Source organism: Pyrus communis, chromosome 11 (genome assembly GCF_041283825.1).
Source record: "Pyrus communis isolate YQ-2024b chromosome 11, ASM4128382v1, whole genome shotgun sequence".
Lineage (NCBI taxonomy): Eukaryota > Viridiplantae > Streptophyta > Magnoliopsida > Rosales > Rosaceae > Pyrus > Pyrus communis.
In genome coordinates, this window is record NC_142575.1 from 7,009,610 (window position 1) to 7,028,396 (window position 18,787).

Consider the following 18,787-nt stretch of genomic DNA (forward strand, 5'->3'; position numbering starts at 1 on the left):
GGTTATAACTGACACCATTTCCCTTATTTCTGTCAGTTATAACCGACAGAAAAACCGACACTACTTAAAAAATTTCCAACCAGCCAGCCTTGGCTGGCTGGTTACACATGGCTAGCCCTTTGGCCCTTTCATATTCTGTGGGGCCCACGAGTCCTTTGGCCTAGCCTCGGTTGGAGACGGTTTTCGGGCTATTTTTGGTCCTCTGTACTCTTCGGTTGGAGATGTCCTTACATAAAAAAGTGAAGAACGAAGACTCATGTAATAAAAGATAAGTGACAAATGTTGGAGTTTTTTTAGTAGAAATCTCATTCTACTAGAAGTCAAGTTTTCCGATGTTGGGATCTTGACTTAATTAGATCGTTGAATTTTGGTGAAACGGACGTCCAACGAATTACAAGCACAAAGTAGGGACAAAATTCTGTTTTAAGAATATTGCAGTACATAAGCCTCAATCATTATTTTATCTGTTTAAAGTTAATTTCGTTTTGTTCATATTATTGAGTTGCATTTATTATTAGTATATTCAAATTTATTTATATATGTAAATTGTCATCAACTGTTGATAAGCATCCAACAACAGATGCTTAGAACCTTCAGCGGCCTAGCGAGCAGTTATATAAGAAGGAATAAGATACAGCAAATCTATGCCATTGCCTTGCGGGTAAGGAGTTCTTGGAAATAGCTTCAAAACCAAATGTGATACTGTCGTCTCCGGTAAATCTTGTCTCTTTTTTTCACTAACAATCTAATCCGATACTAAACATGTTATTGTTGTCAAGTGTAAGAAATGAAGAGCCATGAATAAGTTGAGAAAGGGAAGGCTAAGTTTGTTATTCATTCCCTTCAGTCTATGAAATATACGGTTTTTCTTCTGCTTTTCTCTTCCTTCTCTGCTTTCTTTAATGCTTAACATGGTATTTGAGATTTTATGCTTAACATGGTCTTTGAGTCACATTGATTCATGAGTGAAGTAAGGGCGAATTTATTAATGGATCTGGGTGGTCCTGAAACCTTATGAAAGCTCTGAGAAGCACCTGTGAAGATCTTTAAGGACCACCCGATGGTCTGAATATGTGCTGGTTTTAGAACTCTATAGATTGCAGCGCAACAACTAGCAGAGGGTTAATGAAGAAGATGAAGAAGTCTTGTACTATTATTTGTATCATATCTCTAATATATATGAAACCTACATGCGTTGATGGGCCAACCCTACCTCCACTAGAAAGATGATACAAATAAGTGCTAAATGTAGTATTACTCGTCTTAATTTTGTTTTTAATGATTTGGCCAAAACAACATGGTTTTGGGTAGGCCATTCTAGAAAAAAATTAAAACTCTCTTTTGTCTACAAACCCGAGGCCCAACTATTTTTCGCGCGATTCCCTCATTAATTAACACAAACCCCAAATCCACCCCTCCAACCCTAATCCCAACGGTAACCCACCACCATCAATCCAGCTCTCTCCACCATCACATGAGATTTTATAATTTTTGTCTTATGTGTATTAGATGAAAATATTTATATAATTATTGTGATATGGTTTGTTATTTTTTTTTACTAATTTGATCATATGCTGGTTAATTCATATATACATTTTTATGTCTTCATTAGTGAATATGATTTATTATTTTTTATTCTGAATAATTGGCTTCGGTTTTATCAGTTGCAGTTGCGTTAGTGAATAGTGCATTTTTCGCTATAAATATCATTAAGCATTCACTCCTCAACAAAATAAAAAATTAATGGTTAAGTGATAGTTTAATTGTGTAGTAAGATTTATTTTTTCTTGTATCGATAATGAAATATAATGAAACGTTTTCGAAGTATGAAACCTTGTCGTAGACAAATTTAGTATTTGTACTATCATGGTTTAGGAATGAAAAGTATTTATTGTTAATTTTTTTTTTTTAAAGTTATTTGTATCTAAGTTGTATTAGAAACACCCAATATTGAAATTCTAAATCCACCACTAGCGTGAAGTTCACATGCGGTAGCGAGGGGAAGGAGAAGGCGGAGGGATCAATGGGTTCACATGACCCCAATAACTCTATATAATTCCAATATAATTTTTGCTACAGATCCCAATACCCTAATAAGAACTTCCAACAATTAGCTTCAGTGTAAGTTTTATGCAATAGTCTTCGTGCGTTTAAATTTCTTATTTGATTTCCATTATTTCTCAACACTCTATTCATCAATAGTCTTTCATAGTAAGTTCAATCAATTGAGAGGATTGATGAATAGACTTTCACAAAAGTTGTATTTGTTCATGTGTGGAGGGAGGCCAATATTGTGGCAAATGCATTGGCTATTTTAGGGTTAGTTTGGGGTTTTTGTGTTGTGAAAAAAAAAAAATATTGTTTTCATAAGCAAGAGTTTTCTGCTGGTTTGGATCCATGTTTTGAAAAAAAAAAGTTTTTTTTTTTATTTACCAAACACAATTTTAGCTCAAACTTTTTTTAAAAACGACTTTTTAAAAAAAAAATTCAGGAATGCCAAACCAGTCCTTAATGGTTGTGATTGCTTAAGTGAAAATAGTCTAATTACTTAGTGAAAGTTAATATGTGATTATAATTGTTATAATTTGGTTGTATAACATTATCAATAATGATATAGTGCAACGACAAATCCAAAATATAACAACCAGTCATGAATTATAAATGTAATTTTATAAATAATATCACTTCATATTATTCCAACTCTAAAAGTTTACTTGTCCAATCATACTCCATATTTCACACTTCAAAATTAAATATTCCAACAAAATTCTATTTTCTAGTTCTATTTTTATTTGGGGTGTGAAATCCACACACTCCTTATTAATTTTTGTTCTTTGATCTTCTTCAATTCATTCGATCCAACAACTAAAAATTAAGAGGGTGTGTGGACATCACACCCCTTTTATTTTTGTGAAAATATTCTGCTTCATTTATAATTGCACTCACACCTCATCCTCTTTCTCATTTTATTTTTCACCTATAGGCTTAAATTAAAGATCTTAATAGAAAGTGGCTTGTAACTCAGTTGGTTAAGAGTATGCTCTCTTGCACTCATTTAACCACAAGATTTTATTAGTTTATATCTACAGGATTAAAATATTATCCTATCGTTTGTTAAAAAAAAAAAAAAAATCTTTATTAGAAATTTGTAATCGTATAATTTTCTTGAGAGAAGGAATGTTTTTATTTTAAATTATGATAGAATATTAGTTAAAATGAAAAAATGATTGAAGGAAAATAAGATTTCTTTAGACCAACTCTAGGGGGGAGTTGCCAAATGCAAAATTTGGCAAACAAAAGACAAATTTTATGTTGCGAAACTGTTTTTCTCCCCCAATCCTGCAATGCTAAAATTTAGCACCTTAGCTATTTTAAATGTCAAACAAGTAGTTTAGTCTCATATTTCTTTTGTTAACTTTTTTTTTTTCCAATAAATTTTGTTATCTTAAGTTATTTTTACGAACATCTTAACTTAAAAAATTTAAATTGTGACAAGAATTCAAAATTGCACAATTTGTGACAATATTGACTTCAATGTTGAAAATAGGAAATGTTTGCGAAAAAAAAACAAGGAACATATTATATATGCTGCAATAACAAGACCAATAGTTCTAAAACTTGGGTGCTCAACTCACCATACGTTTGCGCGTGCCTCTGGGTGGGCACGTGCCTCCGAGCGCGTCCACATCAAGCCTAGTCACACCATTCAAGTACTTCTGAATGGTGGGAACCGTTAGAAATAGCAACTTGAACAATAGTTCTAAAACTTGGGAATGTAGAAATTGAATTTTTAGCACCAAATGGACTTGGGTTGGGATAGGATTTGGTTGCTAAACTCTTAAGTTTAGAGTCGAGCTCTTTCAACTCCATATATGGAGCTCAAAAAAAAAAAAACTTGTCGGACCTTGTGTGTTTTAGAGTATGACTCGATAGCAATTTTACTCCAAAAGTCTTTGCTTGAGGAACAAGAAACTAATTTTTCTTTTAATATTTTATTTTCAGGAGAAAAAAAGAAAATCTTGTTTCGAAAACAATATGGAGAAATCAGCAATTGCTGCTAGATTATTGCTTTTGTACTTTTTTGTCTTCTGCCCTCAATTAGGGGTTCACTCATTTGCCACACCTTCTAACATCCAAGGTACTAAATATATTTTAAAAGTTTCACTGGTTCTTCAAGTAACTTATATGACAATAAATTTAATAACAAACAGTTCTCGTTATATAATTTTGTTTCCCTCATCTTTTTATTCATATGCTGCAGATTTTAGTTACTTGAAATTTGTATGTAACGCAACTGATCTACCATTGCAAGAAAAATATGACTACATTGTGGTTGGAGGGGGCACGGCAGGGTGCCCATTGGCAGCAACTTTATCCGCAAATTACTCCGTGCTCCTCCTAGAAAGGGGAGATATTCCCACAGCATATCCAAACGTGTTGAGTAACGCTGGGATTCTTGCAAATTTCATGCAAGAAGATGACGGTAAGACACCGGCCCAGAGGTTCACGTCAGAAGATGGTGTAGCTTTTGTAAGAGGACGGGTCCTAGGCGGGTCAAGTATGATCAATATTGGTCTTTACTCAAGAGCCGACAGTGAATTCCTCAAGAAATCAGGAATTAAATTGGACATGAACTTAGTCAATAATTCATATGAATGGGTTGAAAACACTCTAGTGTTCCGTCCGAATTTATCACACTGGCAATCTGTTGTGAAAGATGCATTGTTAGAAGCTGGTGTTCGTCCAGACAATGGACTTACTTTGGAGCACATTCAGGGAACTAAAATCACGGGTACGATCTTTGACGACCGTGGACGAAGACATGGTGCTGTGGAACTGCTAAATAAAGGACATCCAAAAAACCTGAGAGTTGCAATTCATGCCGCAGTAGAGAGGATCATTTTCTCTTCCAAAGCATCAGGTATGCTAACATTTGATATATACAATTAAAGGCCATTTAGATTTCCATCCTTCGATAACACGAATTAAGGTTTTCCCTTTTTTTTTTTCATTAAATCCATTTTAGATTGGATTTTGATTGGACTTTGATTTTGATCTTGTATGTTGCGTACATATTACTGTGAATATACATACGTGTAAGTACGTTAATATGTTTCGACCGAAAAACAAAAATCAAATCTATCAGGGCGTTAAAAAAAAAAAAAAAAAAAAAAAAAACTCCTTGATATATTTGAAGAATTTGAATCTATTCTATATATTTAATAACTTGTAAATTAAATATATGTTCAATTCTACTATCGGTTGAATGCAGGTTTGTCAGCTGAAGGAATCATATACACTGATTCCTATGGGAGGTCTCATCAGGCATTGATACGTGGTAAAGGTGAGGTTATATTGAGTGCAGGGACAATTGGGAGTCCTCAACTTCTGCTACTTAGTGGTGTTGGCCCGAAGTCCTACCTTTCATCTCTTAAAATCCCAGTTGTTCACCCACAACCTTACGTTGGGCAGTTTATGCGTGACAATCCTCGTAATTACGTTACCATTTTGCCCCCATCTGAACTAGAACCTTCTACTGCACAGATTGCTGGTATAACAAGTGATTTCTATATAGAGACTGTGTCCGGCTTGCCATTTTCTACTATGGCCTTTAGTCTTTTCCCTAATCCAACTATTCCCATGACGATAAATTCAACTTTTGGGCAAATTGTTACCAAAAATCCAGCACCCTTGTCCTATGGTTCTCTTAAACTGCAATCATCCTATGACGTCAAAGTCAGCCCAAATGTCAAATTCAACTACTTTGCAAAGAAGGCAGACCTTTCTCGTTGTGTTAGTGCCGTGAGAAAAATGGGTGATTTATTAAAAACAAACGCATTGAAACCATTTAAAACTCGAGATTTGCCAGGCGAAGATGGTTTTAACCTTTTTGGACCGCCTTTACCAATGAACCAGTCAGATGTTGCATCCTTTGAAACATTCTGTCGAGATACAGTAGCCACATTTTGGCACTACCATGGTGGATGCCTTGTCGGAAAGGTAGTTGATGGAGATTTCCGGGTCAGGGGGATCAAGGCATTACGTGTTGTTGATGGATCTGTGTTCAAAAGTTTATCACCAGGGACCAATCCTCAAGCCACTCTTATGATGTTAGGCAGGTATGCATGTTCATGCATTCAAAGAAAACCATAAGAAATTACCTGTGCATAATACATAATATCTACTAAATCCTCCGAAATTATTTGTTTATTATGTTTTCCTTTTTTTATAAGAATATATTGGTGTTGTTTTCCCACTCCAAATTTTGTTCTTTGGGCAGGTATGTTGGCCTTCGATTGCTGGAAGAAAGATCAGCTAGCAAGGGGCGTTGATCATAATTGAAGATTATGGTTAATTTGTCATGCAATAAGTTGAAGATTATTGAACAAAGTTTAGTGTTATGGTTTTAACTTAAGACAAACTTGGTTAATAAGGTCATGATGTAACTCAATACTCAAGTGGTACTGGATGGATAGAATAATTGAAAATCGAAGCTAAAGGCACATTAGTTTAGGGAAATTGGTTCAAAGACCCTATTGCAAAGCCCTCTTCCTAAAATTCAATATGTATCCATATGTTGTCCAAACGTTAAGATTTTATTATTATGTTGTTGAAATTTCGTTGATATGTTATTGATATTTTGTCGATATGGATAAATCCTAAGTAAAAGCAATTTCCTCAAAGAAAGCTCTTATTGAATACATTTTTGAAGTTAGGCTGTTTTTTATTGGTATATTTTAACCAAGGCGAGCACATTTCCCTTAGTTTTGTCGGGTTTTTTTTTTCTTCTTTTTAAATTGTTTTCAATCAACACTAAAAAAACCTCTTTCTCAGATGAAATAATTTTTTCGATCAAATAAGGATTAGTCGCCTAACATTTCAGCCGATGAAACAAAATCTTTGGGTAAAGGAGCGTTCACCATCCTTGCCCGACGAATATATCTTGCTCGACGACATAGTTGCGTCAAGTTTCTACAAATTAAATACTTTAGCCAGACGAAGGCAACTGTTTAACAAAAATAAAATAAAAATACAACAAAAGTTTCGTCAGGTAAAGTCATTATTTTTTTTTATTCGAAATTAAAATAATATTTAATTTAAATTATTTAAATCTATTTATATTAAGGAAGTTTTAACGAAAAGCTCACGATACTGTTCACTTTAATGAAAAACCACATTTTTACACTAAAAAATCAATTCTGTTACTATTCATTTTACCCTTTATTTTGTCCTTATCATTTTTCAAACATTTTTCATTAGTTTTCCTTTATATTAATATTAAAATATTATATTAAAAATAAAATATTTCTTTCAGTTTATGTAGCTGTTTGGGCCCGAAATATTATTGCTGGGTCGAGCAGCAGGATGTGCTCGGCCCAAGGAGATGATAAATACTATGGGCCGAATAATAAGGCCCGGGCCAGCTGGCAGGGTTGGCCAAATCCCATCAGTAGTCCAGATAAATAGAAAGGTCGAGGAAGTCCTGGTGCAACTAGGATTCCCGACCAGCAAGGAATGAAGTCCCGAAAAGAAGGAAAATTCAGAATCCCAGTAGGAGTAGGTTTGTTCGAAGAAGAAGCGAAATGGGACAAGGACTCCCAATCCAAATCGGAGTCGGTTTCAAGGAATGGGGCACTATAAATACAAGAAATCATGCAAGCAGAAAGGACATTCAAATCAGCATACAATTGCCCTGCGCAAAACCTCTCAACACCTTGAGATTTTTTTCCTTTTCTTTTCCTGCCGACACACCTTCAGTTTGGATAAACAGCACTGTGGAAGCGCCCGGCGAGCACCTTCAGTTTGGATAAACAGCACTGCTGCCGCAGAATCAGCCGACCGAGAAGCATCTTCAGTTTGGATAAACAGCACTGCGTCGAGGTCGACCGATTATCTATCCAAGTCTCGGTCGAGAAAGGTTTTCGAACCTTTGTTGGCAGAGGTCACCTTGCTAGCTTTCTCGGCATAGTTAGGTGTTACGAATTACATTGCTCGGCGTACTGGTCGCAGAGTGGTTTTATGATTGGATACTCACAAGTGAGTTTCAGGGTTCGGCATTCCGACGGTCGAACTACGTTTACCATCAAGACATACATCACGTTCGAGTACTTGTGCCCATACACCTTGGTCTCGATTCGACGTGCTTATACTCTCACGAATATAATCACAGTGACCGAATCGGGCTCGGACGATTTGTGAACTCCGCAGAAATAGCAGCCTTGTCTTCAGGCTGTAGAACCCAGAGACCGAGAGTGTTCCTTCCTCGGTCGCAATCGCAAGTTAAAGAAGTCAGCGACGCGCTCAAAGCTACATCAACAAATTTTACTCCTCGGCCAGACTCGGCCGACGAGTTGGCACGCCCCGCATTCGAAGGATTTCCCATTTTTAAAGTATTTGTCGACTGTGGAGCCACAGTCAACATTATGCCAATATCCGTCATGAAGGCTTTACGCCGTTCTGATAATGAACTCATTCCATCAGGGATCACTATGAGCAGCTTTGTTGGTGACAAATCTCAGACCAAAGGGGTGCTCCCGTTGGAAGTTAGCATTGCCGGTCGTCAACACATGACGGCATTCTTTGTCATTGATTCCAAGACGGATTATAACGCATTACTTGGCCGCGACTGGATCCACCAAACCAGCTGCATTCCTTCATCATTATACCAAGTCCTCATCTTTTGGGATGGCAAATCGGTCGTAGTTCACCCAGCCGATAACCAACCATTTGAAACCAACATGATTCAGGCTCGCTATTATGATGATCACGTCGGCTACATCACCCTCCAAGGCCTTAACGAGGATGGACGGCCGACGAGAATTTCAGTACAAAAAGTGATTGAGGTCGGCGCCGAGACTGTCCAACAGGATTCGGCGAGACTTGGCTTGGCGAACTTGGTTATCAATGCCGATTATTGAGCACACCACACAAGAACGGCGTCAGGCCGCGGTTTCATCTACAATGGAACGTCTGCTGGCCCATTGGTACGCCATTACCAAGCAACCACATTCCGGCGTCAATTTAATCGAATTTCTGGCCGAAGCAGATAATGGCCCCGTTCTATCTTTCGATAAAGTTCAGGCTGCGCCGGCCGAACTCGAAGACCATCGACCTCAAGTCAAGGACCCGTTAGAGGAAGTGAACGTCGGCACGGCCGAGGATCCTCGAACATTGTTTATTAGTGCGTTACTCCCACCGTCCATGAAGGTCGAACTCCATAAACTACTCCACGAATTTAAAGATTGCTTTGCGTGGAGTTATCATGAAATGCCAGGCCTCGACCGAAACCTTGTAGAGCATGAGCTACGCATCAATGAGGGGTGTAAGCCTTTTCGACAGTCTCCTCGCCGATTTTCAAACGAAGTACAACTCGGCATTAAGGAAGAATTAGTTCGGCTTCTAAAAGCCGGGTTTATTAGGACCGCTCGGTATGTCGAATGGTTGGCCAATATCGTCCCCGTATTAAAGAAAAACGGTGCCCTTCGCATTTGCATTGATTTCCGTAATCTAAATCTGGCTACTCCCAAGGATGAATATACGATGCCGATCTCAGATTTATTAATTGATGCCGCAGCTAATCATGAACTGCTATCTTTTATGGACGGTCATGCGGGTTATAACCAGATTTTCATCGCCGAAGCTGACGTCCACAAGACGGCTTTCCGTTACCCGGGGGCACTTGGTACTTACGAATGGGTAGTCATGCCTTTCGGCCTCAAGAATGCCGGTGCCACATACCAACGAGCCATGAATATGATCTTCCACGACTTAATCGGTACAATCGTCGAAGTTTATATCGATGATGTGGTTGTAAAATCCAAACGTCGTCAAACACACCTTGACGACCTGAGGCAAGCGTTCCTTCGCATGCGCAAAAACAACCTCAAGATGAACCCGGCCAAGTGTGCTTTCGGTGTTTCGGCCGGTAATTTCTTAGGATTTTTGGTGCACCATCGCGGCATCGAGGTCGACGAAAATAAAGCCCGCGCCATCATTAGTGCCCCACCGCCGACGACAAAGAAGCAGCTTCAGTCGTTACTCGGGCAGATCAATTTCCTCCGTCGTTTCATCGCCAATTCGGCCGGTAAAATGAAAGCATTCTCTACACTCCTTAAACTGAAGGAGACCGACCGATTTGAATGGCGCGAAGAGCATCAAGCTGCATTTACGCAAATCAAGGTGGCCCTTTCCACCCCACCTGTGCTCGTTCCACCTTGTCGCAACAAACCCCTCAAATTGTACATTTCGGCAGCTGTTGAATCCATTGGGTGCCTACTCGCACAAGATAACAACGTCGGCCGCGAACAAGCTATCTTTTACCTTAGCCGCAACCTGAATTCACCAGAACTTAATTATTCCCCTGTCGAAAAACTTTGCTTAGCGTTGTTTTTCGCCGCATCCAAGCTTCGGCATTACATGCTCCCCACGGTTACGCAGGTCATCGCCCAAACCGACGTAATTCGTTACATGCTGACTCGGCCTATGGTAAAAGGCCGAATTGGGAAATGGACACTCGCCTTATCCGAGTTCAGCCTTCAATATGTACCCCAAAAGGCCGTCAAGGGGCAAGCCCTCGCCGACTTCCTGGCACAACACCCATCCCCTTATGGTCTTGAGGGGGGCGAGGTCGACATCGGTTTCGTCACCACACGCGATAACCATTGGACTATGCATTTTGATGGTTCCAGTACTTCGACCTCGGCAGGTGTCGGCATCGCAATTCAGTCGCCTGACCACTGCCGATGGTGTTTGTCTCTCAAGTTAGATTTCAGCTGCACCAATAATCAGGCCGAGTATGAAGCCCTCATTATCGGCCTCCATGTTTTACACGATCTGCGGGCCCCCCGCATTCTCGTCCTTGGTGATTCCGAACTTGTGATTAACCAACTGAACGGCGTGTTTCGTTGCATGAGTTGTACTTTAGCTCCCTATCACATGGTCGCCACTTACCTGGCCGAGTCGTTCGACCAAATCACATTTGAACACATTTCACGTATCCACAATACTGACGCCGACGAACTCGCCCAGATCGCCTCCGGAGCACAACTCATGGGGGGCAAACTAAGTCAAATTATGGAAATTGCGAACACGGGTCAACGCTCGTACCCCGTTTTGATTAATCAGCAAACTCTCCAACGCACGCACGTAATACGTACAAGGGTGATGTCGCTCCCATCCCTGTTAGAACGAGGAGATCCCATAGAAGTATGCGCCGTCGAAGTAGAACCGGATGATTGGAGAAAGACGATGTTACGGTACCTCAATAACCCCAATGGGAAACACGACCGAAGAACGAAGGTGCTCGCGACGAATTACGTGTCGTATCAAAATGAATTATATCGCAAGGGCGAAGATGGTTTACTACTATTGTGCCTCGGCCCACACGAGGCTGCCCAAGTAATGGCCGAGGTACATGAAGGAATTTGCGGAGTGCACCAATCTGGACGAAAGATGCGTTGGTTGCTCCGACGACACGGTTATTTTTGGCCCAATATATTAAAGGATTGCATCGAATATGCGCGGAGATGCGTATCATGCCAGATTCATGGACCCGTTCAGAGAGCCCCGGCCGAATTGCTACACTCGGTTACTAAACCATGGCCGTTCAGGGGTTGGGCAATGGATGTAATTGGCAAAATTACACCATCATCGGGGGCAGCGAAACACGCATGGATAATTGTAGCAACTGACTATTTCACTAAGTGGGTCGAGGCAAGGTCATATGCCGAATTAACGGCTAAAGAGGTATGCAACTTCGTAGAGGAGAATATTGTGACCAGATTCGGCGTGCTAGAAACGATCATAACTGATAATGGCACTATATTTACGGCCGATAGGTTTAAGGAATACGCGGCAAGATTGAATATCCGACTCGAGCAATCTACGCCGTACTACCCACAGGCAAACGGACAGGCCGAGGCAAGCAACAAAGTGTTGATCGGCATCCTTGAAAAAATGGTAAAAGAGAAACCTGGTTTGTGGCATTTGAAGTTAAGTGAAGCATTATGGGCATACCGAACTTCACCTCGGTCGGCCACTGGAACCACTCCTTACGCGTTAACTTATGGACACGACGCCATGTTACCGGTCGAATTGAGTATAAGTTCGTTGCGAGTAATCGAGCAGAGTGATTTGTACAGTATTGAATATAGTCGAGCGATGCGACAAGAGTTAGAAGACTTGGAAGAAAGTCGAATCGATGCAGTTAACTTGTTAATAACACAAAAGAAAATTGCCGAGCGAGCGTATAATCGGCGTGTAAGACAAAAAACGTTCAGCGAAGGAGAATTGGTTTGGCAAACTGTGTTGCCTGTTGGGATTAAAGACCCCAGATTTGGTAAATGGTCGCCAAATTGGGAAGGGCCATTCATCGTTCACAAAATACTCGGCAAGGGGGCATATCATTTACGAGATCGGACGGGTTCAGTTCACAAATTGCCGATTAATGGAAAGTTTTTAAAGAAATACTATCCAATTACATGGGAAATGCAAGAGTAAGACCATTATATTAATAGCAAAACGACCATTGCATTGATAACAAAAATCATTACAAGAAGAACAAATACGAATACAATGGTGAAATCCTAAGGAGTCGAGGGGAGGAAAGTCTCAAGAGCAGCCTTCAGCTCCAGCCACTTCGCTTCTCCCAGGATTATCTCAGCCTGCCTGTTCTTCCTCTTGAACTGCAGCTGCTGGACATGCCGTGCACCGGCAGCGAAGGCCGTCAGCCGAGCCTTGTTGGCCTCGAAGTCCTTCTCAAGCTCGGCAGCAGCAGCGGACCTTTGCCGTTGAAGGTCAGAAATCTGACGCTGAAGGTCAGAAATCTGGCGATCAAACTCGGTCAGCTTCGCCTTCTTAGCTCTAATTGCCCCCATCTCAACTCGGCCGGCCTCTTGTGCGACCTTGGCAGCCTTCAAGTCATCCTCGGCTTGAAGGGCTCGCTCGAAGATGTAGAAGTGTTGCCGAGTCCGCTCCAGGAGGTCGGTGAGAAAAGAGATTTTCTCCGTACTCAGGTGACCACCGCTGGCGAGGTCGTTGAGACACTCTCCAACGGAGTCAAGGCCCTTGCATCGGAGGGCTTGGCAAGCATTAAGAGACAGGACTTCGTGCAGCTTCACGAAGACTTCGGCCTCGGGCACGACGCCGGTTGGTTCGGCGGAAGCTGCAGAAGAGCCGGCCTCACCGGTCGTGCTTTGAAGAAGAGCGTCAAGCTCCACTTCCCACGATGGCTGCACATAAACGGAAAACTTTGTGAAGGAAAGAAAACGTCGTGATATAATGCATAAAGAAGGGAAGTGTTTTAGACCTGCCGAGAGGAGACTTCGGCCATGCCCTCTGGGTCATTACTCGAACCCAGGGAACTTAATGGCCGAGCCCAGTGCCTTAGACCGCTACGCAATTCACGCGGCCGATGGAGGTCATCTACATTTGATGGCCACGATGGCGGCCAGGAAATATAGACAACGCCCCTCGGCGCATAAAATTGCCGGTGATATGAATGTTCGGGCACCTGACATTTAATAGTCTTTTAAAAACATGTGCCACACACAAAAATCAACACAACAAAAAACAAGACTTACAAAGGCCGAAGAGACTTCCTGCGGAGGAATGGGAGGGTCTTCGTCCTGCGGGTGGATCGACGATTCGGCCGTAGCCTCAGGATCGGCCATCGGTCTCTTGCCTCGATCTGCCGCAGGAGAACGCAGTCGAGCGGTCGCCTCGACAACCGAAGGAGGATGGACGGGAGGTGAGCTAACTGGTCGACGGCGGCGCTGCAGCGGGACCTCGTCGCTCTCGCTCTCGACATCCTGAACGAAAAGAGAACATTTAGCTTTACAATCATAAAACTAAAGAAACAAGTAAAAGCAGAATTATACCTCCAAAACGACCGTTGGAGTCGAGGGCGCCTCGGCAGGCGCAGCTGACTTCCCCATTTCAGGGGCCACGACCGGCTCCGAAGCTGGAGCGGGTGCGGCGATTGGATCGGCCGGGGAGACGGCTGGAGGATTCGAGGTTGGAGATGCCGCGACAGCCGGCTCAGATGGAGAGCCGGCAGGAGCAGGCGTCCCAGTAGTGTCACTGGGGACGACATGAATTTCCCGGTCGCCCTTCTTCGCCAATTTCTTGACGCGTTTAGAAGGGCGAGGGGCCTCCTCCGCAGGCTCGGCCTCTCGGTGTGAGCGCTTGGAAGGGGTTGTCCGCTCGGTGACAAGGGTTTTCTTCTTGGGCACCAGCTTTGTCGCCTTTGCCACCGCAGCGACTACTTCAACCGTCCTCGACCCACGACCCCCTGAAGAGCAAAGTAATTAATAACAGAGTAGATGAAACAAAGAGGAAAAGAAGCGGAAATACTACCTTGGGCCGACTCCTTAGGTTGAGTCGAGGATGCTGATCCGGGACGATCGCCGAAGATCTTCTTCGCCAGATCTTCGGCCGGGGCGCCGAAGAAGTCTCTGGTATATTCCTCCCACCAGTCCCCGAAGGTGTCGGTTCCCAAAGATTCAGGAACCGTCGGCCGAAGCCGAAATTTCCTGCACTTCTCTTGGAACTCCTGGTCCGACGTCTTGCATTCCCTTTCAGAGGAACCAGTAAGACGTCCCCGACTTAGGAGAGACCGAGAGGCGAGCAGGGGGACTTGGCAGCCTTGAAGATAGCTGAGCTGCCGGGCGAGAAAATGGGGGTGATAAACCTCCCAGCTGGCTCGGCGGGCATCGCAACCAAGAGGAAGGTCGCGAGCCAGGACAAACGACCCCCAGCGCTGGCGGATACCCGCATCCTCAGACTCGGCCCATGCTGCCGTGGGGAGCCTAAGCGAGGATGGGTACTCCTGGCGCCGGCACACCAGGAACTCGTCATCCGAGAGGACGTCGAGGCTGAGGAAGTGTTTGAAAACCTCATCGGCTCGGTGAGGTGGCGCTGGCCGAGAGGCCAGTTGAAGGCCGAGGGCGGCCTTTCGCTGGAAGGCTGGAACCTCCGGTCGAAGGGTGGAGAAGTAGACCTGCAACCATAGTTGAAACACCCAGAGGGGTCCGTTCTGGTGCGGGTCAATCTTGCCAATGGTCGCCTCGGCCAGGCAGCGGTAGAGGTTGGCGAGTATGGCTGGACTGAGCGCCAGCGAGCGACCATTAGCCAGTGCCTGGGCCACCGGCATGTTCTCCACCAGGCATTTATTTGACCTGGTACAACAGATGAATTTGTTGTACCAGTAAAAGAGGAAGGCCTCGTGCTCTCCCTTCCTAAGACCTTCTTCGCCTCGGCTGGCGAAGTGAAGGATAAGAGTGTTGTAGTTGAAGAAGTTCTTGTGGAGCTTCTGAACTTCTTCCCTGGAGGGCTCCCGGGCGCCCCGGCTTAGCGTCTCGACGGCCCTTTCGTCGAATAGTGCCTTCAGGTCGAGAGGAGAAGGATATCCAGAAAGGGCGGCGTCAATAGGAAGGCCGGTCGGGGAAGTCCCAATGATGGCCGAGACGTCGAGGATTGTGGGGCCGAGAGGGCCGAAAGGCAGGACCATGGTGTTGGTGGCCGAACACCATAGACTCAGGGCTGCCATAAGCAGCTCCTTATCCATGGCGACCTCCATGGTCGACAGGATGATGGCATCGTAGATACCTAAAGCCTTCCACTCCTTGGAGAAGAATGTGCTCATCCGGTCGACCCAGGCAGCCCAAGCCGTGGTGGTCGAGGGCCAGGCTCCCTGAGGCCGCGCCAGAGTCCACTTTGACCAGTCGAACCCCTGCAGCAGGGGTTTCAAGCACTGCTCATTGAGCAGGTTAGTGACAGACGACGGCACTGCGTCTCTGAAGAGGGGACCCAGAATTTGGTGGGTCGTGGCCATGTCTTCTTCAAATCGTAGCGTCTTGACGGCGCTCCGATCGATGAAATCCTTGCACTTGTTGATCTCATCAGAGAGCTTTGAAATGAAGGAGGCCATTTGTGGAGGAGATGTTTCTGGAAAAAGAAGGTATTGCAGAAGGAAGAACTGGGAGGTTTGATTGGGACGAACAAGGATGAGGAAATTGAAATTTTAGAATTTCTGAAAGCGTAAAAGGCGAATGGCAGAAATATGGGTATTTATAGGCTTTTCAGGATGAATATCAAACGTCTGGGATTCAAAAAGCACTGGTTCAAATTGGGGGGAAATTTAACCGGGAAGGGCTCAATCATTTCGGATATTTTGGGAACCTGCGAAGAGGGGATCGAGGAGTCGAAAATCCAGGACGCACGATTGCGTGCGACGCCAGTTTTAAGGCATTAATGAGGATGAGACGTTCCAGTTAGCGCACGGTTTCGAGGCCCACGATTGAAAGTTTTAAGAGCGGCGGAGAATCGACACGTGGCCACGATTTGGGAGCAACGAGGAAAGTGCAATCATGCCTCATAAATGCGCAGGAATAACGGTCATTAAGTAAAGTTCAAAAAAGCAATAAACGTTTTCGCTTCTTCAAGGTCGAGGCCCAACCAAGAGTTAACAGTCGGCGACCTCAGAAGCGAGGGGGCAATGTTTGGGCCCGAAATATTATTGCTGGGTCGAGCAGCAGGATGTGCTCGGCCCAAGGAGATGATAAATACTATGGGCCGAATAATAAGGCCCGGGCCAGCTGGCAGGGTTGGCCAAATCCCATCAGTAGTCCAGATAAATAGAAAGGTCGAGGAAGTCCTGGTGCAACTAGGATTCTCGACCAGCAAGGAATGAAGTCCCGAAAAGAAGGAAAATTCAGAATCCCAGTAGGAGTAGGTTTGTTCGAAGAAGAAGCGAAATGGGACAAGGACTCCCAATCCAAATCGGAGTCGGTTTCAAGGAATGGGGCACTATAAATACAAGAAATCATGCAAGCAGAAAGGACCTTCAAATCAGCATACAATTGCCCTGCGCAAAACCTCTCAACACCTTGAGATTTTTTTCCTTTTCTTTTCCTGCCGACACACCTTCAGTTTGGATAAACAGCACTGTGGAAGCGCCCGGCGAGCACCTTCAGTTTGGATAAACAGCACTGCTGCCGCAGAATCAGCCGACCGAGAAGCATCTTCAGTTTGGATAAACAGCACTGCGTCGAGGTCGACCGATTATCTATCCAAGTCTCGGTCGAGAAAGGTTTTCGAACCTTTGTTGGCAGAGGTCACCTTGCTAGCTTTCTCGGCATAGTTAGGTGTTACGAATTACATTGCTCGGCGTACTGGTCGCCGAGTGGTTTTATGATTGGATACTCACAAGTGAGTTTCAGGGTTCGGCATTCCGACGGCCGAACTACGTTTACCATCAAGACATACATCACGTTCGAGTACTTGTGCCCATACACCTTGGTCTCGATTCGACGTGCTTATACTCTCACGAATATAATCACAGTGACCGAATCGGGCTCGGACGATTTGTGAACTCCGCAGAAATAGCAGCCTTGTCTTCAGGCTGTAGAACCCAGAGACCGAGAGTGTTCCTTCCTCGGTCGCAATCGCAAGTTAAAGAAGTCAGCGACGCGCTCAAAGCTACATCAACAAATTTTACTCCTCGGCCAGACTCGGCCGACGAGTTGGCACGCCCCGCATTCGACCGAAGGACGTAGTTAGCTTATTAGTTACTCGGCCTGCGCGCCACGTAGGTTTTGTAATTTTTAGGGTCAACAGTAGCAAAGATTAAACTAAGGTACAACTAATGGGGTGGCTAGTGGAATGGTGCCTGAAGATCGCTCAAATGCTCGGGAATGCAAATGTGAGAAGCTGTCATTGCTTCTCAGCAAATTGTACTATTGCTGTGGTGGCTAGTGGAATTGTGCCTGAAGATTGCTCAAATGCTCAGGAATGCGAATGCAAGAAGCTGTCATTGCTTCTCAACAAATTGTACTATTACACTTGGTGTAATGGGTAGTGTTCACGGCATATTGAAAATTTTCTCGTAAGAGACAAGGTAGTTGGAAGTTTTTCTTTACAAAGTGTTTGGCTAAATTTTTCTTTTTAAGTTTGAATTTCAGAGATAAGCGAATTTCATATTTATTATGACTTAATACACTAAGAAATTGTGTTTGTCTAAAGTTTCCTTCAAATTAATTTATGTTTGTTACTATACCAATATAAGCTCTTATGTGGACCCGAATGCAAGGGATCCTCTTAGGCCATCTCTAACCGAAGAAGGGTCAGATGGCTCGTTTTAACCCTATAGCCACTCAAGAAATTAATATTTTAATGAACAGTGACATACCATATTTCTTACCATCTCCAATCGAGGGGCCAAAGGGCCATAGGCCAAACATAGTCCTGTGACAAAAAACCATCTCCAACCGAGGGAGCCAAAGGGCTATAAGCCAAACATAATTTATTATTTTAATTTAAGAACTACAAAAACTTAAATTTAAAAATTACAACAACTTAAATTTAAAGTCTATAATCATCATCATCATCATTATCCGCCATTGTAAGATTATAGTCTGAGGTCAACAACTCCCGTCGGGCCATAATATCCCTTTTTTTCTATCAAAATAGGCCTTACTCATTAAAGTGTAATATGAAGTGTTCCTTTGCATATTCCTATCATCCATCTCTTTTTGTATTTGTTTGGCCCGTTCTTCGTGCCTACGGTTCATTTCTTCTGCGGCAATGACATTTTGCTTCGCCATTAATCACAAAGAGGCCGCCATTTCCTATTGAAAGGTGTAACCATCCTTTGCCTTACCCTTTTCCTTCAATTTTCGGGCCTTGTTTCGTCCCATAGCCCTAGGTATGGAACCTTCACCAAGAGACAGATTTTATATCCTTGTTTCTTGAATGGTAGGAGATCTATCTTTATCCCCATCTGCAGTTA

At 43.4% G+C, this 18,787-nt stretch overlaps 1 protein-coding gene across 1 annotated transcript; it reads left to right on the top strand.

Annotated features, from left to right (window-relative positions):
• Positions 1–564: 564 nt before the first annotated feature.
• LOC137743777 ((R)-mandelonitrile lyase 2-like) lies at positions 565–6,687 on the top strand. The gene is made up of 5 exons (XM_068483718.2): positions 565–714; positions 4,003–4,138; positions 4,262–4,921; positions 5,273–6,119; positions 6,281–6,687. Exons 2-5 carry the CDS (start codon positions 4,036–4,038, stop codon positions 6,330–6,332), a joined length of 1,662 nt encoding a protein of 553 aa, XP_068339819.2. The 5' UTR covers positions 565–714; positions 4,003–4,035; the 3' UTR covers positions 6,333–6,687.
• Positions 6,688–18,787: the final 12,100 nt, after the last annotated feature.